The sequence below is a fragment of the Camellia sinensis genome, chromosome 5, assembly GCF_055761805.1.
Source record: "Camellia sinensis isolate YWXY chromosome 5, ASM5576180v1, whole genome shotgun sequence".
Classification (NCBI taxonomy): domain Eukaryota; kingdom Viridiplantae; phylum Streptophyta; class Magnoliopsida; order Ericales; family Theaceae; genus Camellia; species Camellia sinensis.
The window spans coordinates 199,748,873-199,776,029 of NC_138965.1; the positions used below are offsets into that span (position 1 = coordinate 199,748,873).

Sequence of the window (27,157 nt, forward strand, 5' to 3'; positions counted from 1 at the left end):
GGAAATGTTTTGTTGATGTTTTAAAATTTCTTGATCATTTCTTAATACCTCAAGAAATATTTTTTTCCATGAGTCGTTGGTTTTTGTACTTATGTGAAGTTTACTTTGTCATGCAGACAAGAAATGCAACATGATTAGTTGCTCCAGCTATTGCCGCGAGTTTTGGTGCCTTAACACATACATTGGGCATCCTCGTTCCTGTGATAGGAGCAAGTGGATTTGCAACAGTTACAACTGCAACTGCTATAGGAACCGTTGTCAGTAGTTTTAGATAATCTCTTAATAGTAGTTGATATATTTAGAAAGTTAGATATGCATAGTTTTGGATGGTTTAAACTTTTTGTACAATTTAGAACTTAAGGATGTAGTTTTCGAATGTTTAGAATGTATAGACAATTGTTGAATGTTTATAATTTATGGATATAGTTTCCTTTTAATGTTTCAAACAATATTTTTATGGTTGATTGATATTTTGTGATGCATGTTTGTAATATTTGTTAGATTGTACAAAATTGGTCAAATCGAACCTGTTGAATTTAAAAATAAAAAAATAAAAACTGCATATTCTACGGCAGGCATAATAAGTCGTATTACATATTTTACGGCGCGCAATCAGCGTCGTTATTTGTCTCACCAATTAACGGCGTGCAAAAGTAGTCGAAAAAATAACGACGACGTACAAAATCTGTCATTAAATAGTTTTTAATGGCGTACTCTAGCATGTCGTAAAAAAAGTAACGACGACGTACAAAATCTGTCGTTAAATAGTTTTTAACAGCGTACGAAGCATGTCGTTGAAAGTGAATGACTTTCCATGACTGGTCATAATATGACGCGCGTTGCACGTCGTAGAAGGGTTTTTACGGCGTGCATTGCGCGCCGTAGAAACCTTTTTTTGTTGTAGTGTATGTTCCAAATGCAAGACATTTTGAACTTACTTCCCGAATTCAAATCGTTTTGAAAAGTCGTGTTTTGAGTTCTGGTTTGAAATCTTGTTTTGAAAACACGATTTCAAAATTTTTTACAATACGTTGATTAAATCTGTAGATCACAATTCGAAAACATGACTCTGAGTTTGAAGTCGTGTTTTCATGTTATCAAAACACGAGTTCTCAAAACAATAAAGCAAGATAGATTTGAAAAGTAAGTTCAAAACTACTTCAGAGTTTTGGAAATGGCATGAGTTTAGTAAAAATACTCCTGCTATTTGTTATATTGTTTCTGGTCAATGGGCTAAACTGTTTGGTGTAATTAGGGTGGTGCAAAGAAGGTGACCATTTCTGCCCCAAGTAAGGATGCCCCTATGTTTGTTGTGGGTGTTAATGAGAAGGAATACAAGCCCGATCTTGACATCGTCTCCAATGCTAGCTGCACTACAAACTGTATTGCTCCTCTCGCCAAGGTTACACTGACACCAATTTAGAATCGGCTAGAATTGTTGGCTTAGTTAAAATTGGTACATTGCTTTGCTTAAAATTTTCTATTTCAACAATTTTGCCAAGTTATTCATGATAGGTTTGGCATTGTTGAGGGTCTTATGACTACTGTTCACTCCATCACTGGTGAGTGCTTACATGGTTAGGTTGTTGCTTCGGGATATGATTTGTGATATCTTTTTCAATTTTCTCTCTTGTAAATCGTCACCCAGCCACTCAGAAGACTGTTGATGGGCCATCAAGCAAGGATTGGAGGGGTGGAAGAGTTGCTTCCTTCAATATCATTCCAAGCAGCACTGGTGCTGCAAAGGTAGTCAGCAAATTATGTAAATGACGCTGTCCTTATGTGTGAAAATTGTTGCCTGTATTTGATTTGATATCAATATCATTTGAGATGCGGAGTGTCAATGTGGTACTGTATTTTGTTCTGTTTTGTTCACTCCCAATGGGTATTTATTTCATATTCTTATGGTGTTGAGCTTTTTGATTAATTTGCATGTGTGTTTGCTTTCTTCTACTCTAACATGCAGTCGGAAAAGTTCTGCCAGCACTGAATGGCAAATTGACTGGAATGGCTTTCCGAGTTCCGACAGTGGATGTTTCAGTTGTGGATCTCACTGTGAGGCTTGAGAAAGGAGCTTCTTACCAGCAAATCAAAGATGTGATCAAGTGAGTGTTTATAGTATTCCTTCAAACTAGCTGCATTGTTTTATGTATTAGACAATCAAACTGAGATGCCTAATAGATTTGTTTGATTGTATTTATTTGTCAGAACAAGGACACTTTAGTATGAAGTTTCTTTAACTGCCAATTCTCGTTTAGTGGTTGGATTTTACTTCTGTTTTTTTCTGATCTTTGATTCCGTTTCTTGGTTAATTTCAGGGAGGAGTCAGGGGGCAAACTCAAGGGGATTACGGGGTACACTGAAGATGACGTTGTCTCAATAGACTTTGTGGGTGACAGCAGGTAGATTGTCCTACTGTTCTTTCCTTCCTAATGTTCTGGCTGATTAGGTTTGTGGGCAACACTCAGTGGATGTGATCTCATGAAATTGTTATTGAATTTGTGTGTTTTATGTTGGTCATGCATCTTTGATGCCAAGGCTGGGATTGCTTTGAATGAACATTTCGTGAAACTTATTGCTTGGTATGACAATGAATGGGGTTACAGGTAATTTCAGTACTCCATTTTACTCGGGTCGCTTGCACGCAACGTTGCGTCGTCCCTTGACACAATCTTCTATGCTTTTGCAGTTCACGTGTGGTTGTCTTGATTGTGCACATGGGTTCTGTTCAAGCTTGATGCTAATCTCATGAGATGATAGAGGGTGACTTTGTTTTACTTGTGTCGTACTGGTTAGTGTTTTAGGTCCCCTGAGGTTTTGGTTTGGAATAAACTACGCAAGAGTCTTGTGTAGTCTTGTTTTGGATGTTTACTTATGGAGTCTTTGTGTTATCTTTGTTTCCCTTGTGTTCATAGGAAAAATAATCGAAAATTCTGTAATATATGAAAAGTTGGTATAATATATTTGAGGAGTTTTTATTATAATTAATTGTTATTTTCCTGTAAAAGCTTCATTTACTGTAGTTTTAGGATATGAGTTGGGTTTGGAATGATATTGAAATTTTCATATTCAATGATAACAATTTTTTGTGAGCTTTTGTGCCTTTCTGTATGCTCGGCTAGAGGACCACCAAAGGTTAAGCCTTCATATGGAATGTTAAGAAGGTTACAAGCTTATTGATGTATTCTCTGCACATCTAAACTGTTTTTGTATGGTTCTAATGTGTAATCCATACCATCATGTCTTCGGTGGCGTGGTTTTAAGCATAGAAAGGATTGAGTTGGATTTTGTTCGATTTATTAGTTAACTTTTGCTAGTAAAAAAAGCAGGGAAGAAGAGGGAGACTTAATTCAGTTGTGGTCAAAATGTGGTTTTACATTGTGTGAAAAATGTGGTTTTACATTGTGTGAATTGGTTAACAAATTCATTTTCACACCCACCTTACTCTTTATTTTCTTCTTCTGTTTGATTGATGTCCGTGAAGCTGGATGGTGCAAAGGGTCTATTTGGTATAGCTTATAGCTTCTTGTAAGGTGGACGTTGATAATTAAAAAGTAAAGAGCAAAGTTAGAAATATCATTCTCTCATTTTTTTTTTAATAATTAGCTTTTCAAGTTATTTTTACTTAACAAAAATGTTTTAGAGCTCTAATATAGGAGCTCTAATAGCTCTAATGGGAAGGTGGGTCCCACCCTGATGTGATATTTGTGTCTTGTTTTGTTTTATTTTTTTTATTTTTTTGCTTTGACACATCATTAGAGCTCAAATTAGAGCTCTATATTTAGAACTCTCTATCATTTCCCTTTTACTTGATTGTACAAAGCACTAGAACACAAAGTTTTAAATAAATAAATAAAAATTACAAGCAGTCTTTGTTGCACCAAATAGAGATTAACATTTTATCAAATAGAAATCAACATTTGTTTGCACGATCATAAAAACGGAAAATTATTTGATACTTTAGGATTGTTATGTGTTAGTGTTTCTAATTAATCATCAATTGTCATGCCTCATGTTACTCTCTTCATTGATAGAAATCAGTGAATTTCACTCTCTCCATCAATCACATTCAATTTAAGGTACCATATAGTGACACTTGAAACACCAAATGACTTCTCACAAGATATTGAATGCAACGTTTTGAAAAATGAATCAAACTAGCCAATTATGGTTATTAAACAAACTTCCCATTGTCCACCTCAGCAGGCTTATCATGGAGAAATCCTTGCCAGCTGGAAAGGCCACACATGCTTTTCAAAAAATATAAAAAAATTTAAGGTAAATTACAAATACAATATCTGAGATTAGATTAAAATACGAATTACTTCTTATAGTTTTAAAAATTACATTCTACCTTCTGAGATTTCTAATTTCATAACAAATTACCCCTTTTATTAATAAATCATCAAGTCAATTAATAGTTTTTAATGGTGTTAAAAATATGTTTCTATTAATAATTCAGGTAATTTTATTATTATACAGGAGAGCAATTATAAATTTTATTTTTTTAATTAATTCTGTTAAATAAAAAATTCTAATAAGGGGGTATTTGTAATTTTTCAAACCACAGGGAACAATTTGTATTTTAAGCAAATTTCAAGAGTGTATTTGTAATTTACCCAAAAATTTAATGTCATAAGAAAAAATTACAAAACTAACTTGTATAAAAACTAACTGTGGTACTACATGTATCAATTAGTGTACTAACCAGTGTACCAACACTAGTTATGACATTATTATTAGCCTCACTCATTATACAGATTACAAATATCAAAAATCTCTTAAATTATGCTACATCATCAATTGGTACATTAATTAGTATACTAATTGATGCATATAGTATTATTCAAAAACTAATGAGGCTGCAGCGAATTTATCAAAGTAAATAATATACCAAGATGATTGTTAATTGTAAAAATATTACCCTATATTATTTTAGTGAGAGATTCTTTATGAATTTTCTATAACAATTTTTTCACTTTTAAAATTTTGCATTCGCTTAATATATAAAAAATGAGACAGTAAAAATTGACAACCCAAAATTATTAATAAAACCGAAATTGTAAGGCTAATTTCAAATTTCATGTAAAAAAAATCAATGGATCAAAAACATTTTTTTATTCTTTTGTTATTTTTACTTTCGATCAATATGCTAATCTCGTTGATTTTGTAATACAATTGATTTGGGAAAAGTCATTTTTTAAGGCCAAATTAATGTTCCTAAATTTTATTGCTTTAAATAGAGCCTTCAATAGTTTGTTATTAGAGCTGCTTAACATAACAATTTTGGTGCAAAAGTGATTCTTCAATAATTTGCCATTGGAGCTGTTAAATTTGGCAAATGCCAAATGTGTCAATTCATCCAAAACTAACTGTTTCCTTCCTTTTTTTTTTTTTCTTTCTTCCCTTCCTTTTTCATCCTTCCCAGCAAACCAACCGCGGTTGACAAGCTCTCTGTTTCTGCATAACTCAGCAAAATTTCATCCACCGGTCGACCACCCGGTCTTTCGGTTGATCGACCAGCCAAGAGAGTTGTCCAACCTCGGCTTCAGTTGGGATTTGTCAAAATGGCTTTGTATCATTGTAGCACTATTGCTATAATTTGACAATTTGCTATTATAGTATGTCTTTGGAGATGCTATAATAACATTTACCAGTAGAGATGCTCTTAGATTTAGTATTTATGTAAAATTGTAAAAAATACAAATTTTTGCACCTTTTTTTTTTCTTTTTATTTATTTATTTATTTTTTGTACTTAGACTTAGGATGGCCAATTATTTTGAGCTTCAAATTGTATGAAATTGTGTGCATTTGCCAAAGTTCATCTCAAATTTAATACGGACTTTTAAATTTTTCTCCAATTATACACAAAATTTGAAAATATGTTATTTAAATTTTAAAAACATTCCATCTGTGTTTGAGTTGCTCGGGTTAGATCTGCCTAAATTTAACTCCTACATGTATAGAATGATTTGCTAGTGATTATTGATATTTTTGCTACCAAAACAAGCTTATAGTATGGGTCGAAAGCTCAGGTTCAACAGGCTGATCTATAATTGGGCCATATTTTTAGCCCAATCTCCTTCCATGTGATTTTGTGAAAAAATGTATTTATAAACTTCTCATTCAATGATCGGTTTTAGAACTCCATTTGTTTATTATTACATGTAATCGGACGGTTTAATGCGGTTTATCTTAATTGATTATACTTTTTTTTATTCTAAAAATTTTTGACAAATTATTTGATTAAACTTTTGCTTATAATTTATTATGTAAAAATAATTTAAACTAAGAAATGAATACTTTAATTTTTATTTTTGATTATCAATTTTTAATTTATAATAAGTCGCACTGAACAAATTCGTGTTGTTTCATTTTGAGCTCATGTTTGATATATGACATGTCAAAAAAAAATATATGGTTTAGAAATATAAAGTATATGAATATATATATGGTTTGATATAAATTTTTTTATTTTTTTATTTTAGGGTTTAGGATTTAGGGTTTAATTTTTAAATTTTTTTTATTTTTTTTTATTTTTTTTTATTTTAGACTTTAAGGCTTAGAGTTTAGGTTTAATTCTTAAATTATTTATTTATTTTTTAATATTTTAGAGTTTAAAAAAACACAGTGACAACATGAGAGAAAAAAAAAAAAAAAAATGGTGAAATCGGCACGGCAGGAACAGCAGGAAGGGGGTGAACTGACTAAGGAAAGGAATCAAGTCGCGACGTCGCTGCCGCCAATCACGGTGAAGTCCGCGACGTATGAGGCTTACTTCCATCTCAGCTTCCCGCTGTCTGGTATGGTTGAGCCATATGGAGGGAATTTTGAATTTTTTTATTTTTTTTATTTTTTTTTATTTTCTGAGTTTCATCTCCATCTCAGCTTCCCGCATATATAGGGGAGGGGAGGGGAGGGGAGGCAGCGATTGAAAGGGGAGGGGGAGGGAGCTTTGATACAGAGGGAGGGGGAGGGAGCTTTCATAACAGAGGGGAGGGGGAGGGTGCTTTCATAACAGAGGGAGGGGGAGGGAGCTTTCATAACGCCACCGTCAATACCTCCTCCAACACCACCACCACCACCACCACCACCTCCTCCAATAGCACCACCACTACCTACACCACCACCGATACCCCCGCCAGTACCTATACCACCACCAACGGCCTCCTCCAACACCACCACTACCACCTATGCCCCCACCAATACCACCACCGCCACCACCAATACCTCCTCCAACACCACCTATACCACCACCAACGCATCCTCCAACACCACCACCACCACCAACACCTCCTCCAACACCACCAACACCTCCCCCTATTCCACCAACAATACCCCTGCCACCACCTATACCACCACCAACACCTCCCCCTATTCCACCACCACCACCACCACTCAGTGAGGGGAGTGGAGTGAGGGGAGGTGAGTGACGTGAGTGACGGGAGTGACGGGAGGGGAGGGGAGTGACGCGAGTGACGGGAGGGGAGTGAGGGGAGTGACGTGAGGACGCAAGTGAGGGGAGTGACGGGAGGGGAGGGAAGGGGAGTGACGTGAGTGAGGGGAGTGATGGGAGTGGCGTGAGGGGAGTGACGGGAGGGGAGGGGAGTGACGGGAGTGACGTGAGAGGAGGGGAGTGACGTGAGTGACGTGAGGGGAGGGGAGTGTCGGGAGTGACGTGAGGGGAGGGGAGTGACGGGTGTGACGTGAGGGGAGTGAGGGGAGAGGAGGGGAGTGACGGGTGTGACGTGAGGGGAGTGACGGGAGTGATGTGAGGGGAGTGACGGGAGGAGAGGGGAGTGACGGGAGTGACGTGAGGGGAGTGACGGGAGGGGAGGGGAGTGACGGGAGTGACGTGAGGGGAGGGGAGTGTTGGGAGTGACGTGAGGGGAGGGGAGTGACGGGTGTGACGTGAGGGGAGTGAGGGGAGAGGAGGGGAGTGACGGGTGTGACGTGAGGGGAGTGACGGGAGTGATGTGAGGGGAGTGACGGGAGGAGAGGGGAGTGACGGGAGTGACGTGAGGGGAGTGACGGGAGTGACGTGAGGGGAGGGGAGTGACGTGAGTGACGAGAGTGACGTGAGGGGAGTGAGAGGAGGGGAGGGGAGTGACGGGTGTGACGTGAGGGGAGTGACGGGAGTGACGTGAGTGACGAGAGGGGAGTGAGGGGAGGGGAGTGACGGGTGTGACGGGAGTGACGGGTGTGACGGGAGTGACGTGTGTGACGGGAGTGACGGGTGTGACGTGTGTGACGGGAGTGACGGGTGTGACGTGTGTGACGGGTGTGACGGGTGTGACGTGTGTGACGGGAGTGACGGGTGTGACGGGTGTGACGTGTGTGACGGGTGTGACGTGTGTGACGTGAGGGGAGGGGAGGGGGGTGGGGCGGGGGGGGTTGGGGGGGCGGGGCGGGGGCGGGGGGGTTGGGTTGGGGGGGCGGGGGGGGGGGGTTGGGAGGATACAATTAGCAAGGGCAATCTATGGTGATTCAGATGTTTATTTCCTTGATGATCCTTTCAGTGCTGTTGATGCACATACCGGGGCACACTTATTCAAAGGCAAGCAACACTTCTTCATAATAATTGTTTTTAAATTACGTGTGATTTTATATTTTTTGCTTATACATTTAGATCAATTTATTAAGAACTTGAAACTTAATTTGCAGACTTATCTACTGCATCTCTTGTCTGAGAAGACAGTTCTTTTTATAACACATCAGTTGGAATTCTTAGACGCTGCAGATCTTGTCCTGGTAAGTTACTAAGTTGTCGCAACAATTGTGGCTTGCTTCTCTTTTGTTTTTTATTTAATTCATGTTTTTTTTTTTTTTTTTTTTTTAAATTTAAATTTAATTTAATTTAGGCTTGGTTGGATCCGATTAATTTGCCCTCTGGAAGATCTTGTCACTGTGAAATTTGCGGCGAGCCTTTGCAGTTTTTGCTTCAGGTGTATATCTTTTCATAGTAATTTTAACTGTTTAAACAAAGAGACATGTCCTTTGCAGTTCTTGTACCTATTGTTCTTGCATATTTATATTTGTGCAACCATGAAAAGATCATCAATTCAGTGAAAAGTTGCCATTTTTGTCAATTTATTCCAACTGTTCAGTTATGGTGTGATGATTCTTTCAGCTTTCAACTCATAAGGGAAGGGTGTGTGAAGCCTTCATTCCCACCTCTGCTTTGCATCATCTCATTGAGTGTTGTTAGGTGTGGTGTTATGAGGCGTCTGATGCCAATTTATGAGTGCCTCTCATGATCCAAATGACACAACCTTTTTAAACGTCCCGCTGGTTTGTAGAGTGAAAGCAAATGCCATCAGAGACTTTTTTGAGTCTGAATTGCAAATTGGGAATTAGTGTGGCTATATTTCTCATCAATGGAGAGAGGCCAATGGGTGAGCTGATATTATTGCTAAAGGGAGCGCGTCCTAAATCCTGGATTGCTAAAGAGAGCTGATATTATTGCGCACTTCTAGCGTCTTTCTCAGGTTTCAAGCTGATGTTCAGCGCTTGGCCTGCCCTTGTATGGTTTATATTTAGGTTGGGCTTTAGGCACAAAAACAAAAACAAAAGAAAAATTCCAAAATGGAAACTGTCAGTTTGGGCCTACAAATTATTGCAGCAAATGACTGAACTGAAAGATTAAAATTATCTATTTTATGACTTTCTGTGTCATGTCAATTTTTGGCTCCAAAAGATGGATTAATATGACTTCTGCTTTAGTCCAATGTTTAAGTTACGCATTGCCAAATTCTCATCTCATCCTTCCTTTCACTTTAGCAGTCCCTTTTCAACTCACTTATCTATGCAGCACTAAAAGGAACAGAGGCGTGAGATTGAATTTGATGGTAGTTTTTTTTGGTTCATTGAATTCCCTAGGTTTATGCACCCCTCTCTGAGAAGGAACCTACATTTCATCGCACATTATTTGTATTCATGTGTCTATCGATGACTTGTCTTCTCCAAGATCAACATGAGCAATGGAAACGGCAACCAGAGAAGGCATCTCGAAGGTAATGGTTGGGATTACTCAGTCCTCATAATTTCATCTCTTTTCTTTTTTCTTTTTATAATTTTTTTTTCTCTCTTTTTGGTTTCCCATCAAGGAGAATCAATTTTGAACAAGTTATTCACTTTATCCTTTTTTACTTTGTGTTTCTGATTATGAAACTGTTTTGTTAAGTGTGAAGGTTTTTCGCAGTCAGCTGGCTCGCTTGAATCCTTTTTACTCAAGTGAACCCCCAAAACATGATGGGACTGACAAACCATCTGGCATTGGAGGTATAATATTCTTTCATTGCGCTCTGTAGTTCAGTCTTACTCTTTGGTTTCTGCTAGACTTAGATTTATTGATAGGTCTGATGGCAATCATCAGTATTATCATTATGAACTCAGCTATACAAAACCTTATCCCTGCTCTCTTGGAGTTGCTTCATTAGTTTTTTTGTAATTTACACCCAGTTGTGTCAGATTTTGAAATTGTTGCTGCATTTGTATACTTCTCAACTTTTAAAGGTGTATAATTGTAAAAAGCCAATTCATGTACTTTTTTTTTTTGCTTCCATCATGATTAATAACTGATTAAATGATAGCAGACACAAGGACTTTGCCTGAAACTTGTGTGGATGCATTTATGTACTTCAAACTACATGTTGTTTCTTTTCCTTAGCATCCTCATGATATTATCTCTTTGATGATGCTTGCTTTAGCTGCACTGTGTAATTGGTGTGGTACCTGGAAAGGAGATAAAGTTTGTAGTAGCTGTAGAAGAGCACGTTATTGCTCGAAGAAACATCAGGTAATTAGAGAAAATTTTGTTATTATTTTTATGCTCCAGTATTTGAGGTTATCCAGGCCTGAATCCTGAATCTTGAATCGTCCTTCCTTTTTACTTGTAGGCTATGCACTGGAGATCAGGTCATAAAATTGAATGTCAACAGTTGAACAGTTATCCTCAATCATCTAACACTAGCCCTACCAACAATTCAGTAGAGACACAAAAAGGCCAGTATTAATGTATTATTGATTATGTTACAAGGAGGTAATTGGCTGCCATAGGCTTATAGGGGATGTGTACTTGCACTGATACAAACGACCCGTGTTTTTTTTTTTATTTTATGAAACTCATAATCTCTACTCATTTCTTAGATGGCATTTTAGAAATTGTTCAGTCAATAGCAACTCTAAATCTAGGGTTTCATTAGCAAAGGTTATCCATGAGATTGGATTCTTCTGAATTTCACTGCTGATCAAATTTCTATATATGAACAGTTGCAAGCAACACCATATGGCCCGAATACGAGATCATAAATGAGGACGAATGTGAATTTGACACAGGGCTGTCTGAAGATATTAAGTATTCTAATTCATTGGTTTCTGGGAGCCGAATGGATGAATCAGTCAAGTCATTGTTGGACAACTTTGAGGTATGGATAGCTTGTTTACACAATCTTGAAATTATTTTACAAACCTTTATAGGCTCTGTTTCATTGTTGCTAAACAGGGGGACAGTGACAAGAAGAGTTGGGCCTCCTTCCAAGAGTGTATAGCCAGGGGCCCTGAGCAAGTGTTGAGGTGACTGCTTACCTTTCATACAAGGATACATGTCATCATTTTATGAGCATTTGCACCATATTACATGCGGGGAAAATACACCAACTCAATTTTGAGAAAACAAGATAAGATGTAACAAAAATTTGCAGCCTCTTGCCTTCTTGGGGAAGATCTTTTTAAAATAGTTGTATCCTGTGTTACCTAGCCTAGGTAAAGATTAGTGCTGTGTCTATGTAATTCTTTGATTTCTAAATCTCAATTCTTATTTGACTCTGGGTGCACCTATGTATGTTATATCTTCATTGGGTGCCATTTAGTTTATTCAAAATACAGCTTTAAGAATAAATTATTATAAATATAATTTAGTAGAAGCATGCAGTCAAGAAAATTAAATAAGAATTTAGGATATGATGCATTAATGTCTTTTGCTACAATTCAAGATGCATAGCGAGATCCTTTGATGCTATAAATCCATATACATCAATCTAAATATATAGAATTAGCACTGTGCAATATATGAAGATGAAAATTGTTACTGCAGCTGTAATGTACTTTCTGCATCATTGTAATAATTTAATGATGAGCTGCTATATTTAGCATATGACATAAATTGAAGAAATATTTCAAAATTTTCTTTTGCCAGCATAGATGTTGTAGGCCTATCACCAGTGATTTCTGGCTGTGTGATTTAGAGATTATAGTTTCACTCTGTAAAGTGCTTCCACTCTGATGCCAGATTGATTTCTTGGGCAGCAATTAGACTGATGGTTTTATAAGACCTATGTTATCCTTCCTCTCTCAAGTGGTGTCTACACCTGCATTTTAGTTGATGGGAAATAGGTATTGAATCGCTAATATGGATTACAGGCTTCCTTAATTTCCTAATAATCATGCAAATTTTGTTTGAGGCACGTAATGGCACTTAAATTGTCATCTTGCTCTAAGCACACTAAACATCAGTGGAATAGCTTTAAGTGTTCCATCGATGGTATAAAATATGTAGATCTGTACATAAATATTTCTGTGCATGAGCATCACTATGTGTGTGCTGTATGCCACATAAAATTTGTTTGCGTCACGTATATATATACCTTTGCATGTCTATAGTTTATGTTTCAGGTGTGTAAAGGCATGGACCCACTTAAGGTGTTGGACTTGGAACATTTCTAATTTAATAACTAGCCAATTCACATCTTGGAATATCATTCATCGTTATTATTATTTTTTTCCCTCTGATAACATTTACCTGTGGCAAATTTACCTCTGAGCTATAATATTATTGATCTGGTTGGTTAATTCAATTCTTTCTTTAAATATAACAGGTATTGTAGGTATGAAAGTGCTAAACCCTTATGGCCCATGTCCAGTGGCCAGCCATCCAAGACTGATATTCCTAAATGCAATTACTGTGGCGGCCCTCGAGCGTTTGAATTTCAGGTATGAAATAATGTTCCTTCAATTTTTTATTTTTCTGTCATTGCTACAGTCTTTCAATTTAATCTGTAGCTCTATGTATGTGCCTATTTATCTGAAATCTGATCTTCCATTCAAACCTTTGGTTTATGTTTGTATTTGGTCATCCCAGATTTTGCCACAGTTGCTTTACTACTTTGGTGTGAAAAATGATGTGGATTCTCTTGATTGGGCAACTATTGTTGTCTATACATGTGAAGCTTCTTGTGAGGAAAACAATGGACCTTACAAGGAGGAATTTTGTTGGGTTCAGCTTGCTTCTCAATCTGCTGCTGTACCTTGACGACACATGAGATTGTGACAAATTCAACATCCATCTCAGTTTTGATTGAAAACTTCTCATTTTTCCAACTTGTTCTCCCGGTTGGGGGCTTATGGAGTTGGGATAAACATAAATCCTTTTTGTTTTTTCTCCTTTTGTTGTATACAAATTCAACGTCTGTCTCAGTTTTGATTGAATGCTTTTTGTTTTTCCAACTTGTTCTCCGAGTTGGGGATTGTGGAGTTGGGATAAAGATTTTTATTTTATTTTATTGTCATTTATATTGCAATTTTCTGTGACTTGTGAAAAGTTGTCACAAATGAGGCAATTCTTTTGCATTATTCCTAATCTAGTGTATATATTAGATGGTCATATTTTACCCTGTTCCATTTCATTTGTTTTGCATCATGTGGCGAAATCGGAGTCTACTTCTGGAAAATTCGAGTGCTTGTTGATTTGTGATGGTTCTAACAATTTCCAAAAAATTGTTGCAGATGATCAGGAGGGAGATATTAAACTTTATTGTCTTCCTTTCAAGAATTATTTTTCATTGCAACATAGGAAATCATTTTTGAAAGCGAGAATTCGCATATCTTGACACCAAATGTGGACATGAACCGGTCCTTGATCCATATTGATCACCAATCATTATAAATCACAAAACAGGACATTATGCAGCATTTAGATGAGGTTTATGCCGTTGAACCTGATGTACTTATGCTGGGATCCCACAAAAATTTCTACAGTTATCAACAACTTAAGAGGGATCTTAATGCAAGAAATACCAAGTAATGCAAATTATTAACAAGTAGCAAGAAAGAGTATGTTGGTAATATCACAAGAACAAAGAAAATTGTATTCAAACATCACTCCCATGAACATCCTTCCCTTGCTCATCAACTACTAACCAATCTCGGTGTCTATCAACAATACACAAATTTACATTGTAAAATAAATAACCAAAAAAACAAAAGAAGAAGTTCAAAAGCAAATTTATTATTAAAAAAAAGGCAAAAGAATCAAACTCAGCAAGCATAGCTTCTATATGTAATGCACTACCAAAAATTTCCTTACACATATGAATGAAGAAAAATGAGGCTGTACATGGGTAATTGGCCAGGATGAGACACCAATCTGGAAGAGTCCAATGCACAATTTGAGAATGCTCAATCGATGAAAGATTCTGAATTTGCAACGTACTAGATGATTTATCCACTTGAATTCAAAGTGGAACCCAGGGAAGCATTTAGTCCCTCGATTACACCAATAAAATGTAGCTTAAGATCTTGGTATCATAAAATCGCTACACGGCTTCTTGAATGCAAAAATAAGAAGCAAGCTGAGGAAGAATTAGAAAATGAGGAGGTTTCGGGACATGGTTCAGGAGACACGTCCTCAGAGTAACCTGACACATTAGAACATACCCATGAAGTAGTCAAAGGGTCAAAATCAATGGAAAATGAAATATTAAATAGGCAAATTGATGTGAATGGAGATTCATAGATTCCCGAAAACATCCCTGCAGTAGTGATGTTTGTGCCAACTATGTCCTTGAATGTGATGAGTTGGACAACTGGAAGTGCATCCGGATCAAATTTCTCATCTGGGTGAGAATCAAATTGATGTGAGCAAGCTGCAGATGACTACGAATTTGTCATCAGACAGCTTGTGAAAACCCGTGTCATCAGTGTATCCGAGATCAGCGACTGCCCCAAGTTCGACCTCATCCTTCTCGGAATGGGCCCGGATGGACATGTTGCCTCATTATTTCCTAATCACTCCGTGCTCAATGAGAAAGACCAATGGGTAACTTTCATCACTGATTCACCCAAGCCCCCACCCGAGAGAATCACTTTCACCATCCCTGTCATCAACTCGGAGTCCAATGTGGCTGTGGTTGTGACAGGTGGCAGCAAAGCGGAGGCTGTACACTTGGCAATTGACGACGTGGGGCCTGACTACCTGTCATTGCCTTCGAGGATGGTTCAGCCAACCAAGGGGAAGTTGGTATGAATTTTGGGCATGGCGGCTGCCTCAAAACTCGACGGTGCTCAATTTTCCGACTAGGGCCGAGCTCTTCTTGCCAAAGCGCTTATGTTTGTTGTATGTAGCTGAGGGATCGTACATTTGTCGAAACACCCTCTTCCATTAGTTCTTTTCCTTTTCAAAGTTGGGTTAATCTCTCTCTCTCTCTCTCTCTCTCTCTCTCCTTTTTTGGGCTTTTTTCCCTCTCTTTTGTGGGGGTTGTTGGGGAAAGTGTGACTATGCTTTCTTGTAAGAAGAGGTTGAGAAGTTTGGGGCTTTTAAATACTAAGTCCTCTTCTGTTTTTCAGTTCCACATTGATATGAATCTGATCTCATCAATCTGTGGGAAAACAAGCCCTTCTTTTTGTCCATGATGGTGAAATGTAAATAATGGCATTTTGGGTACTACAAAATGCATTCACCAACTTCTCTCTACACCTGCGTGAAGCACAATTTTTGATTTATAAGGTTGTTTGGTATAACTTATATGGTTGTTCCTTTTTTTTTTTTTCGTTTTAAATGTGTGCAAGACAGTTTAATATAGTTTTTGCCTTACAATGTATCAGACAAATAGTTTAAATAAATTAGAAAAAAAAAGTGAATATTAGAAAGGTGAGAGAGGGTTGTTTTTGTCTTCTATTTTTTTATTATTATCTTTTAATTTGCAAAAAAAAAAATAAAAAACTATACCGAAGTGACCCATATGGGGAAATTGGGAAAGGTGGGTGAGAAAAGAAATTTAGTTGGTGTTTTCAGTAGTATCCTGGCATTTTCTCCCCTCGTAGATGTTCTATTAAATTGTCATAAAGTTTAGGTTATCTTGAAGTTGTGATTTCTTAGTTCATCTTTTCTTTTCAAAAGAAAAAAGATAACCAAGTTCTTTCCTTGCTTTCTTTTTTTGTTGGTGGTTGTTTTATTTTTTTTCTTTGCTATTGTATTTTATTTTATCTTAAAGGGAGAGAATGATGCGTAAGCATAACAGTTTTGTAATTAAAAATTATCTTAATAATTTTTTTTTTTTGAAAATGATATATATCTAAGCTCAATCATGTGATTTTGTATTTAATTTCTCAATTTTTTTTTTTTAGTTCACAAATTGTTACTATATTCCAAAACTGAAAAGAAATAAAATAATAGATTGATAGTCTTGACAACTTGGTTTTGGCCCCATTCTAGGACCAATAATTACATGTCCTTTTTTCAAAGACAATTGCTACCACCGTAGAGAACTTGACATCACTTCACAAAATCAAAATTTAGCTGCTTTACCTACTCTATTTTTTATGTTAAAAAAAAACTACTCTATTTTAAACCCTAAATACATAACTTTGAATGAAGTTACCATTGAAACTTGCTATTGATAAAACTGAAAGCTATTAATAAGAAAGTAAAAGTTAAAAGTATCAATTTTTTAACTTCTTCAAGTAAAATTTGCTTCATAAGCTATAAAACATAAGTTGCACGTAGAAGATATACCAAACACTTTGACATAATTTCTCAAAAAAAAAAAAGATTGTAAGTAGTACATAAACTGCACCAAAAAAACTCAATATATATATATAGATATATATACACTATTTTACATTGCTTGGCCATACCCATATGAACACAAGTTTTTTTTTTTTTTTTTTTTTTTTTTTTTTTTTTTTCTTCAAAGAATCAAGAGTTGGGAAGATGGGGAGAAAGAACTTGGACATTACACCAGAAAAGGGAGTGTCTCATACACCCAACACTTGGTCTTAAGCACACCAGTTCAAAGAAGAGAAAAACTGAAAAGAATACTCAGTTTTGCATCGCAGGTGATGTTCCAGGTGTTTCTGAAATGTGCATGACAGAATTATGAGCTATAACAACCAACTCAGTCAAGTATGTCTACAGCCTCATGTGTCTTGGGTTGATCTTAAAAAATAACAATAAACTGAGAAACCTAAGAAAAATTACTATATCCTCTATTCAAAGGACGGAAATTAATCTGGATATAATGCTAACAAATAAATAATACAATAAGAATAATATTTATTAACATCATTGCATATGCTGACTAAATATTAATTCTTTCTAATTTCAAATTGTATTATGCAATGACTACGATGGGTGCAGGCAAAATAGAAATGGAAAATCTTTGTGACTTAAACCTGAAAACTTGCCATTCTCATTCTATGGTAGTAGATAATACCCACACATTTCAAAATTGGTGTTCTCTAAGTTACATCAATAACCTCATGGTTAAAAAAAAAAAAAAAAAAAACTAAAATCAGTTCACTTTACAGGGATTGGGATAATTGTGGCTCATCAAAGGCAAAAAACACCACAATCCTTATTAATTGGAGAACCGAGTTTGATCAACTCACAGGCCCAGGCTGCAGTGTGCGGTATTCCCTCTCAGTAATTGATCTTATGCCATTTGGATCGGGCTCAACATTTTCTTCCATAACTTCTTTGGGAGGGAAGCCAACTGTCCGTGCCAACCGCCATTGATCAATCACTCCACAGTTAATGGCATACTTGACTGACTGTTCCAAGTATCCTTTGTTGGTGATAAGATGTGGCTGAACCGTCAACATTCTCATGAGAGCTGCAAAGATGTTGCAAAGAAAATTAGAAAATTAAGGTTGCATCTCAGAAAGAGAACAAGGGTTGTAATGTTTTTCCAGAGAAAATGTTGGCGCAGGGATGATCCAAAGAAAGAAAGATGTTTATACTTCTGCGTGTATCTAACATTTTCATACTTCTGCATGTATCTAACATTTTCCATACATGAATGCATGCCGCAAATATCATAACAAAAATGACAAATTTTCACAATTGTTACCAAAATACACCAACACCCTAGGCGAACTATGTTTTGGAATGCATATTCTTAAATATGATACACTTTCATTCCAAAACGGTAAATTTACCATTCAAAAATGATCTCAAAGGTTTTTTGCAATAGATTTCACGATGGTTTCCTTAGGAGTAAAAAAACTCAAATATACAAACAAAAAGCTAAGGTGGGTGAAGTTTTGACATGGAGAAACGTCAAAACATTGTCATAATGCACATAGAAATGTGTTCCTACATGATTAATTTGGATAAAAAATAAACAATATTATTGGATGTCTAATTGTTAAAAAAATTATTCTAGAAGTATATCTTAATTCGTCCTCAAATTTGCTTCAAAAACCTAATAAATCTATCTCCGAATTCTATCAACCATGGTTCTACAATGCCTTTTCTCCAAGACGAACCCATAAAACAATGCCAGAGGCAAATCACATTCAGTAGGCAGCTTTCTTTTATATTTAGGGCAAATTACATATACCTCCCTCGAGGTTTAGCTAAATTACAGATACCTCCTGAGGTTTCAAAAATTACAGATACCCCCCTGAGGTTTATATTTTCATAACAAATTACCCCATGAGGTTTATATTTTCATAATAATTTGCTCCATAATTTGTTATGCAAATAGTACCTTCAGGGGAGTATCTGTAATTTCTCAAACCTCAGGGGTATCTGTAATTTTGTTAAACCTCGAGGGGGGTATATGTAATTTGCCCTTATATTTATGTTTAAATGGGGCATCCCAAGTAGTTCATTCGTATGATTCCATTTTACAAGATGCAAGAGAATATAATACTTCTATAGATGTAATAACAACCAGAAGTAAGAAAATGTACAAAAACAAAATATCAGGTCTTTCATAAAAGGCATCCACTACAAATTGAAAGGAAAGAAAGAAAATGCAAGCAAATAGATCATAGAGCAGTAACAGCACTCTTATGTAAAAAATTTTAGTAGACTCAAAGCTGCCTACACAGAGTGATTTGACAATTAAGAAAGTATGCTAATGCAAACAATGACAGACTGTAAGTTACTGGTGAAAGCCACCAATAGAAAGGCCAACAATCCTGTGCCAAATTAGTTAAAAGTTATGGAATGAGATACTAAGTAAAATGATAAAAAAGAAAAAAAGAAAAAAAATTAATAATAAGGCCTGTATGGTTCAAAAAACTTTTTTGACCACATGTAAAATTGTAGGTGTCTTTAGGTGTAAATATATGTTCGAAACAGATGTAGGATTCCAGTGGCTCCACAGTATAGTTGACCTCACAAGAAGTCTGCTCTTCAGTGATTAGGGGAACAAAAAAGGGAACATAAATCAGATTTTGCAATTTCTACCTGCAACAATGCCATCTCCAGATGACGACATATCACCAGTGAATGGGGTGATAGGTGCATCCTCCATCCTGAGAACTGCACTATTGTGCTCCTTGGTGTAGTAGTGTATCTTCGAAGTCCCATTTGTCACAAACAAAACCTTTAGATTTTCATGCCAAAGTCGACCAAATACTTCTGGCGTGTAATGAATGAACTTAGATCTATCATTGTCTCTAGTGTCAAAATTTTCAGAGGGCTTGATCCCACATAGAAACTCGAGTTCTTGTTTGGTAACCTCGATAACATCTGCAAGGTTCCACACCTCTTGTATGAACATTTTGGTTTCTTCACAAGACTGCCATAGTGGCAATGGAAGGTTAAGATCATAAAATATAATTCCTCCTAATTTCTTGGAGATCTTGATGGCTCGCAACATGGTAGATCTCATGTTCCGGTCAAGCATGGAGAATGTGTTGATGTAAAACATCTTTGCCTGAATGTGACGTTCACAGAATCGATAAATAGATGATAACAATGTTGCTTGTATGACAGCTCGCACTGAAATCTTGAGCAAGCTGCTTGTACTGTGCACCAAACGAAAGAATAGTACATCTAACAGGCATTCATCTAGTTCCCGTCAAGTTATTCTTCTTGAAGTTCAATTTTATGCATTGGGACATTTCCTGTGTAAAGATGCACATACAAATGAGAGAGAAGTGTGCCAAATTCTCATATTTCAACTGAATCCTATCCTTCTTGAAGCTTATATTAATACATCAGAAAATATAAGGGTGCTATCGACCAATAATATAAGGGTGCTATCGAAAAATGTATAGAAAATATAGGGGTGCTATCGATCAATAATGCCCAAATGAAAACATTTCATGTTGTGATAGTGCACAAAATTGATGATGGCAAACAAAATAAAACCAATAGAAATCAATATGTCACAATTCAACAACCGACATTGAAAATTACCACAATAAATAAGAACCGTTTTCCATAAAATTTAAATCCCTTACCTCCTTCAACACATCAATATTGATCTCAGACCTTGATAAAGAATCCTCCGCACATGGTTTGACACATGTCATTTTTAATCCACCCCTCTTACCAATTTTCATCTGTGATGCTGCTGTTGCTCTTTTGCTGTCAATACGCATGGATCGGGTTTGAACATTGTTCACGTTTAAGTAATATAACAAGGACTGACCATAGTCATCATCCCCAATTTTTCCCATTAGGGCAACTTTACCACCCAAGGTTGCAAGAGCCACCGCAACATTACTTGCACATCCTCCAGGTGCCCTCACAAATTTTTCCGGGGTCCACAACGCATCCTTCATTCTTTCTTGCAGTTCATAGTCTATAAGTCTATTGGCTGGCCTTCCTGACGGCACAAATGCGTGTTGAATAGCACCAAAGCAACAGACCAGAGGAGGCCATCCATAAGTAAAGCTAACTTCCTCGTCCCCATCTTTTCCAAGTTCCAGGTCTTCGTCATATTCATCCTCCACATTCACAATGAATGAATCCCCCTCCCGATCACTAAGTTCCATCTCACTCACTTCATTTTCCGTATCATCAACCTTTTTCTTGATCCTTCCCCGCCTCATTATCTTTTTTTCAACTTTTTCCTCCCCCAGCACGCTAGAAGTAGATTCAGCTGTGAGCCATGAAGTTGAAGATTGCAATATTATGAAGTAAACAAAAAGGGTCTTGCTAAGAAGTGCCCTGGGGTACTAAAAAAAAATAAAAAATGAGTAGATCCCGAGACATTTATCACTAAATTTAAAACATTTTATGAATTTTAAAACAATTTTTTAATTATTTTACATTTTTCCAAAACACTTTATATCACATTTTCGATTTTAACAAGTGCCCTTGTTAGCATTTGGCATACCAAATATGAGTGCAAATTGTATTGACAATGCAAAATCCAAAAGCATGCCCCTTATATGATAAAATGTATACCTTTCCTTCGAGTTCTTCTTCGGGTTTTCTTTGAATCTTCACCTGATGCTGGGGGCTTATTGATTTCCTCATCTGTAACATCAGCATTCACCACTGACACAAAATCATCCTCTGGACTATCCTCTATTACCTTCTTCCTACTTCTAGCGGATGAGCGTTTGGATGTTCTAGATGTTTTCTTTTCTACAACAATCCCTTCTTCGCCCGATAACTCTTGAGCTAAGGACTCTTTAACTTTTTTCCTAGAAATTGCCATAAGACCCCATCTCTTATGTGGATCATGAAGTTGCACAACGCTTGATGACGGGAAGAAAGGCCACTTTGAGTGCCACCTGCTCACCAAAACATGAAAATTGGAGTTGTTAGCAAAAGGGTTTTCACTTTTTCCTCCTAAACCTCAATTGGGTCAGCAACCTAATCAAACCAGTCAAGTCTCCAAGAGCTCTGTTTGGTTTCATTTTCAGAATCAATGTTTCAAAAAAAAATTTGGAACAATAAAACTAGTTTGACAAAAAGAAAAAAAAGCACCAAAAAATATATTTTCAAAATTCTAAAATTATTCAGCCAAAACCATATAAAAATGACGAGTTTATTGAGGGTGTTTGGTCTGGCTTAATTTGGGCAGATTATAACTTTTGACTTCTAAAAAGTTACTACAGACTGTTTGGTTGAGCTTAAGGCCAACCACTTGAGCTTCTACAGATTTTTTTCTTACATAAAAAAGTTGAAAATCAGAAGCTGCTTGGAGCAGCTTCCGCAACTGGGATTATGCGGAGGAGTGTGGAAATTACTTAAATGCCCTTCAATAATTTGAAGCATTACGAAATTGCCACTATATAAACCACGAAATCACTGTTCATTCTCTTTGAGAGAGAGGAGAGTGGCGATTTCCGGCGACACAGGCGATTTCCGGCGAGAAGTCTGGCATTATGAACCAGATCCCTCTCTCTCTCTCTCTCTCTCTCTCTCTCTCTTCGACGTTGTTTTCTGGCTGTGCTATGAAACCCATCGCGATGAAACCCTTATTCTCCGGCGTCGCGTCGCGATCTGAAACCCTTCTTCCCTTTCTCTCCGGCGTCGCGATCTGAAACCCTTCTCTTCTCCGGCGTCGCGATCGCGATCAACGCCTGTCTCTCTCTCTCTTCGCGATCGCGATCAACAACAAGCTTCTCTCTCTCTCTTCGTGATCAATGATTGCAGAGGGCTGCTGGAGTGTGGGATGAGGAGGAGAAGAAGGGTGCGGCCGGCGGTGGCTAGGGCCGCCGGCGGTAGGGTTTGGCTAGGACTTCCAGATGCATTTCATAACAATTTTTATATTTTAATTAATATTAATTCTAATGAATTAATAATAAATTAAAAAAAATTAACAATTTTAATATTATTAATTAATATTAACTGTAATGGATTAATAATAAATTAAAAAAATTAACAATTTTAATATTATTAATTAATATTAACTATAATGGATTAATAATAAATTAAACAAATTAACAATTTTAATATTATTAATTAATATTAACTGTAATGGATTAATAATAAATTAAACAAATTAAAAATTTTAATATTATTAGTTAATATTAATTGTGATGGATTAGTAATAAATTAAAAAAATTAACAATTTTTATATTATTAAATAATATTAATTGTAATGGATTAATAATAAATTAAAAAAATTAACAATTTTTATAGCTTATTTCATAAGATTAATTTATTGAAGCTTTTTTTGATGCAGCTGCTATTTATCTTATTAGATTTATTTATTTATCTTAAGATTAATTTTTATAGCTTATTTCATAAGATTATTTATCTTAAGATTAATTCAAACACCACCAATTAAATCTATAATCAAAAAAAGCTTCAATAAATTAATTTATCTCATAAGATTTTTGATGTTAAAAAATCTGAAATCATTGTATTATTATTTATTTCATAATATTTATTTATTTCAAGTTATTATTATTTATTATTTTAAAAATCTGAAATCATTGTATAAAAATTTATTTTTGTGTAATATTTATTTCATTGTATTATTATTTAAAAATAATAGGGTTATGTTAATTTGGTGTTGGAATGATCTCTTAATATGTAATTAATAGCAAAAAGTCTAGAAAAAATCAATTTACAACTAACAAGGGTAAAAAAGACATTTACACAGCAAAAAGCTACTTCACAGCTTATTTAACAAACACCACTCAACAACTTAAATCTATAATCCAACAGTTACACCAAACAGTCATAATCTATAATCTGTTAAGTTATAAGTTATAATCTGTTTTAACAGCTACACCAAACGGCCCCATTGATTTTTATCCCCCCCAAAAAAAAAAAATCACCAAATTAGGTTTTAAGTTTTTTTGAATATCTTTAAGAAAACAAAATGTTTGCACCATAAAATACATGATTTTTACTAACACAAACAAAATGGGTCCCAACTTCATTTATCTTTTTTCTCTATCATAAACCCTCAAAGAATATATATTTTCTGTTCAAATTCACAAGATATATGGAACTAAAGATGGGTATAAAGAGATAATTGAGGGAAGAGAAAGAACCTGGGCAATGATAGGAACTGGGTGAGAGAGGCAGACGCCATTGCCAGAGAGCTCCAAGACTGGGTTTTTGTGTAAACCCAGAAAGGGTTTATCAGAGTGAAACTGGTGAGAGGATGAGGGGAGAGAAAACCCCCATTTGGCTTCGGGGCTAGCCCATTTGATTATGATTTTGGAATTTTTTTAGAAAGTTAAAAGAAAAAAAAAGAAAAGAATGCATTATCTAAACCATGTCACTGAATGCCACTCATTTACCTTTAAGTTACCAAAATGCCACTAGGGTTGTTCACCATCAAAATTCCACCGAAGCTCTGTCTCTCTCTCTAACCCAGAATGCAATTCGGTAGATTTGAGCTATTTCAGCAGTAGACAGCTCGTTTTCTTGCAAATCAGTCAAATGGGTTACTTCTATTTTATCGATTTCTTCAGCATATTCATTAGTTTTGTTAGACTGCTTCATCAGAAACTGGCATTCTCAAATCCTATGAATGATAAATGTTTTAATTATAATGGTATAAATGCTTTTTTATTTTATTTTATTTTAAATTCTAGTCATATTTGCTGTGATGTTCATGAATGGTTCTGAATATTACAAAGATTTTACTTTTTGGACAATCGGAGATGGAATTACTTGAATGGTTTGTGCAAGTATTTTTTTTGTTTCACTAATTACTTCAATTTTATGTATGACTACTGTGTCTGCAGTGCTCTTGAAATTGTGTTGAACTGAAAGGAATTCTGACTTGCAAGTTTGTGTTGGAGAAAGACCTGTCCTCAGATGAACATTTTCAAACAGTTAGCACCCATCAAATGTGGGTTTAGAGGTGCTGTCATAAAATCTTGTAGAGGTAGTCTCCACTCCTTATTTTATTGGATCATTGATTTTTAGTGTAATTTTTATAGGGTATGGGCTTTCTTGAATCATATTGTTATTGGATGCCAAGAAATCATGAAACCACAATGCTTTTGTTCAAGTTCTGATCCATAAAATGTATGTATAATATAAATCGGTTTCCAAGTTCCGAGAAAGATTAGGTTTATGATTGTGACAGCAAAAATGTAGTTGCATAGAGTTAATTTAATAGCTTGTGACATGTTTAGAGCTATGTCATTTGAAGGGATCAGGTCTGGATTTTAAATTAGAAAGTTCCATTGAAGAATTTTTTATTTTCTTCTGATCATCTTCTTCAAGAAGAACAATACCCCCAAAAATAATTAGAAGCTTCAGTTTGTAAAATTCAACCCTAAAAGAAGATCTTTGCCTGGAAGATTAGAACCATAAACTTGATGTTTAATGGCTTAATCAGGAAAGAACTGGATGCGAACACCAAACTTTCTCAATTTTCAGCTTTGAAATGACATTTTGTTTCGGATGCCTAAATGTTGCATAACATATATATAATATAATTGCGTATCTCCTGAAATATTATTGGAGGGTTTGGTTACTTTCTTGATACTTGTTTCTTTTCTTTTTGGCAGCATGCCTTTCTTTATTCCATTCGTCTTCAGACACTTCTGTGGAAGTTCATGCACAAGAACATGAAGTAGTAATAGCTTTAGGAAGCAATGTGGGGGATAGACTTCATAACTTTAATGAAGCATTGCAGTTGTTGAAGAAATCAGGCATACACATTGCAAGGCATGCCTGTTTATATGAGACGGAGCCTGCTTATGTGACGGAACAACCTCGCTTCCTCAATTCTGCTGTTAGAGGTGTTACAAAACTCGGGCCTCATGAACTGTTGGGAGTACTTAAGAAGATTGAGAAGGACTTGGGGCGTACTGATGGGATAAGGTATGGTCCAAGACCAATTGACTTGGACATATTGTTCTATGGGAAATTCAAAATTTCTTCCGAGATTCTTACAGTACCCCATGAAAGAATTTGGGAGAGGCCGTTTGTAATGGCTCCAATGATGGACTTGATCGGATCATCTATCGACAGTGATACTGTTGCACGATGGCATGATTTGTCAGTCCATTCGGGTGGACTTTTTGAATCATGGGAGAAACTTGGCGGTGAATCCCTTATTGGGAAGGATGGATTAAAAAGGGTTTTGCCTGTTGGAAATCGCTTGTGGGACTGGTCGGAAAGAACCTCTGTCATGGGTATCCTTAATCTGACCCCAGATAGTTTCAGTGACGGAGGGAAGTTTCAGTCTGTGGACGCTGCAGTCTCTCAGGCCCATTTCATGATTTCCGAGGGTGCAGATATAATTGATGTTGGCGCACAATCCACACGCCCAATGGCACCTAGCGTTTCTGCTGAGGAAGAATTGGATAGACTAATCCCCGTTTTAGAAGCTGTTCTGAAAATGCCCGAGGCTGAAGGGAAACTCTTATCTGTGGATACTTTTTATTCCGAGGTTGCTTCAGAAGCGGTCAGCAAAGGGGCTCATCTCATAAACGACGTGTCTGGTGGACAATTAGACTCCAAAATGCATAGTGTTGTGGCACGCCTTCAGGTACCTTATGTCACAATGCACATGAGGGGGGATCCGTCTACAATGCAAAATAGCAAAAACCTACAATATGACGATGTTTGCAAACAGGTTGGGTCAGAGTTATACTTGCGGGCTAGAGATGCTGAAATAGCGGGTATCCCAGCTTGGAGGGTTATTATTGACCCAGGAATTGGATTCTCAAAAAATACTGAACAAAATTTGGACATTCTCATGGGCTTATCAACCATTCGAGCAGAGATTGCGAGGAAGAGTTCAGGTTTGTCGCATGCTCCGCTATTGATCGGACCTTCAAGGAAGAGATTTTTAGGTGATGTTTGCAGTCAACCTGACGCAGTTGATAGAGATCCGGCAACTGTTGCATCTGTCACAGCTGGGGTTTTGGGTGGAGCAAATATTGTGAGAGTACATAACATTAGAGATAATCTTGATGCTGTGAAGCTTTGTGATGCAATGCTGAAAAGGAGATAGATCTTTTGCATGATGAGAAACAAACAATCATGCAAATTTCAAATTCTGATTTAAATTTTGTATGTCATCGGTTATACCTAAATGAATGTAGTCCATCTGCTTCATTTTCTTCATTTTTTAGTCAGTTTTCGAGCTACTTTCCCTGTAACATTGTTGATTTTATGTGCCCTCTAACCACCGCCCCCCCCCCCCCCCCCCCCACACACACACACACCAAACAAAAAAAAAAACCAAAAAAAAAAAAAAT

General features: G+C 36.4%; 3 protein-coding genes, 1 long non-coding RNA gene and 1 pseudogene across 7 annotated transcripts; 4 read left to right on the forward strand and 1 right to left on the reverse strand.

Moving 5' to 3' along the window:
* Positions 1-2,515: 2,515 nt before the first annotated feature.
* On the forward strand, positions 2,516-2,984 carry LOC145791133 (uncharacterized). Its single transcript, XR_014330850.1, has 2 exons — positions 2,516-2,606; positions 2,690-2,984. It is a non-coding gene; the product is annotated as an uncharacterized LOC145791133 (long non-coding RNA).
* Positions 2,985-8,430: 5,446 nt separating this feature from the next.
* LOC145791131 (uncharacterized) lies at positions 8,431-13,578 on the forward strand. Of its 2 annotated transcripts, XM_082871135.1 has the most exons (11): positions 8,431-8,558; positions 8,666-8,752; positions 8,863-8,946; positions 9,881-10,014; positions 10,185-10,282; positions 10,711-10,799; positions 10,900-11,005; positions 11,273-11,427; positions 11,505-11,575; positions 12,877-12,991; positions 13,140-13,578. In XM_082871135.1, exons 1-11 carry the CDS (start codon positions 8,481-8,483, stop codon positions 13,308-13,310), a joined length of 1,188 nt encoding a protein of 395 aa, XP_082727261.1. In that variant the 5' UTR covers positions 8,431-8,480; the 3' UTR covers positions 13,311-13,578. The 2 variants fall into 2 exon arrangements, with proteins under 2 accessions (XP_082727261.1, XP_082727262.1); XM_082871136.1 differs by lacking the exon at positions 8,863-8,946 and having other exon boundaries at positions 8,440-8,558.
* Positions 13,579-13,961: 383 nt separating this feature from the next.
* On the forward strand, positions 13,962-15,302 carry LOC145792014 (putative 6-phosphogluconolactonase 2 pseudogene; annotated as a pseudogene).
* A 2,133-nt stretch (positions 15,303-17,435) lies between these two features.
* LOC145791130 (fructokinase-like 2, chloroplastic) lies at positions 17,436-24,118 on the reverse strand. 2 transcript variants are annotated; one of them, XM_082871131.1, is made up of 5 exons: positions 23,981-24,118; positions 21,429-21,760; positions 20,477-21,196; positions 19,476-19,947; positions 17,436-17,889 (listed from the first exon to the last, which is right to left on the reverse strand). In XM_082871131.1, exons 2-5 carry the CDS (start codon positions 21,513-21,515, stop codon positions 17,657-17,659), a joined length of 1,512 nt encoding a protein of 503 aa, XP_082727257.1. In that variant the 5' UTR covers positions 21,516-21,760; positions 23,981-24,118; the 3' UTR covers positions 17,436-17,656. The 2 variants fall into 2 exon arrangements, with proteins under 2 accessions (XP_082727257.1, XP_082727256.1); XM_082871130.1 differs by having other exon boundaries at positions 20,477-21,120; positions 23,981-24,112.
* Positions 23,946-27,023, forward strand: LOC114309556 (folate synthesis bifunctional protein, mitochondrial-like). Of its 2 annotated transcripts, none has more exons than XM_082871133.1 (3): positions 23,946-24,085; positions 24,683-24,825; positions 25,457-27,023. In XM_082871133.1, exons 2-3 carry the CDS (start codon positions 24,756-24,758, stop codon positions 26,908-26,910), a joined length of 1,524 nt encoding a protein of 507 aa, XP_082727259.1. In that variant the 5' UTR covers positions 23,946-24,085; positions 24,683-24,755; the 3' UTR covers positions 26,911-27,023. The 2 variants fall into 2 exon arrangements, with proteins under 2 accessions (XP_082727259.1, XP_082727258.1); XM_082871132.1 differs by lacking the exon at positions 23,946-24,085 and adding an exon at positions 24,153-24,489.
* Positions 27,024-27,157: the final 134 nt, after the last annotated feature.

What these genes read in the sequence shown, in the direction of transcription:
- LOC145791131 (XM_082871135.1), top strand. Translation starts at nt 8,481, where the DNA reads ATGGTGATTCAGATGTTTATTTCCTTGATGATCCTTTCAGTGCTGTTG. An exon ending in TTCAGTAGAGACACAAAAAG is followed by an intron (nt 11,006 to 11,272) that starts GCCAGTATTAAT and finishes ATATATGAACAG; the next exon opens with TTGCAAGCAACACCATATGG. An exon ending in CATTGTTGGACAACTTTGAG is followed by an intron (nt 11,428 to 11,504) that starts GTATGGATAGCT and finishes GTTGCTAAACAG; the next exon opens with GGGGACAGTGACAAGAAGAG.
- LOC114309556 (XM_082871133.1), top strand. Translation starts at nt 24,756, where the DNA reads ATGAACATTTTCAAACAGTTAGCACCCATCAAATGTGGGTTTAGAGGT. An exon ending in TGTCATAAAATCTTGTAGAG is followed by an intron (nt 24,826 to 25,456) that starts GTAGTCTCCACT and finishes TCTTTTTGGCAG; the next exon opens with CATGCCTTTCTTTATTCCAT.
- LOC145791130 (XM_082871130.1), bottom strand. Translation starts at nt 24,021, where the DNA reads ATGGCGTCTGCCTCTCTCACCCAGTTCCTATCATTGCCCAG. An exon ending in CAGTTCCTATCATTGCCCAG is followed by an intron (nt 21,761 to 23,980) that starts GTTCTTTCTCTT and finishes TTTGGTGAGCAG; the next exon opens with GTGGCACTCAAAGTGGCCTT. An exon ending in TGGAGATGGCATTGTTGCAG is followed by an intron (nt 17,890 to 19,475) that starts GTAGAAATTGCA and finishes ACATCTTTGCAG; the next exon opens with CTCTCATGAGAATGTTGACG.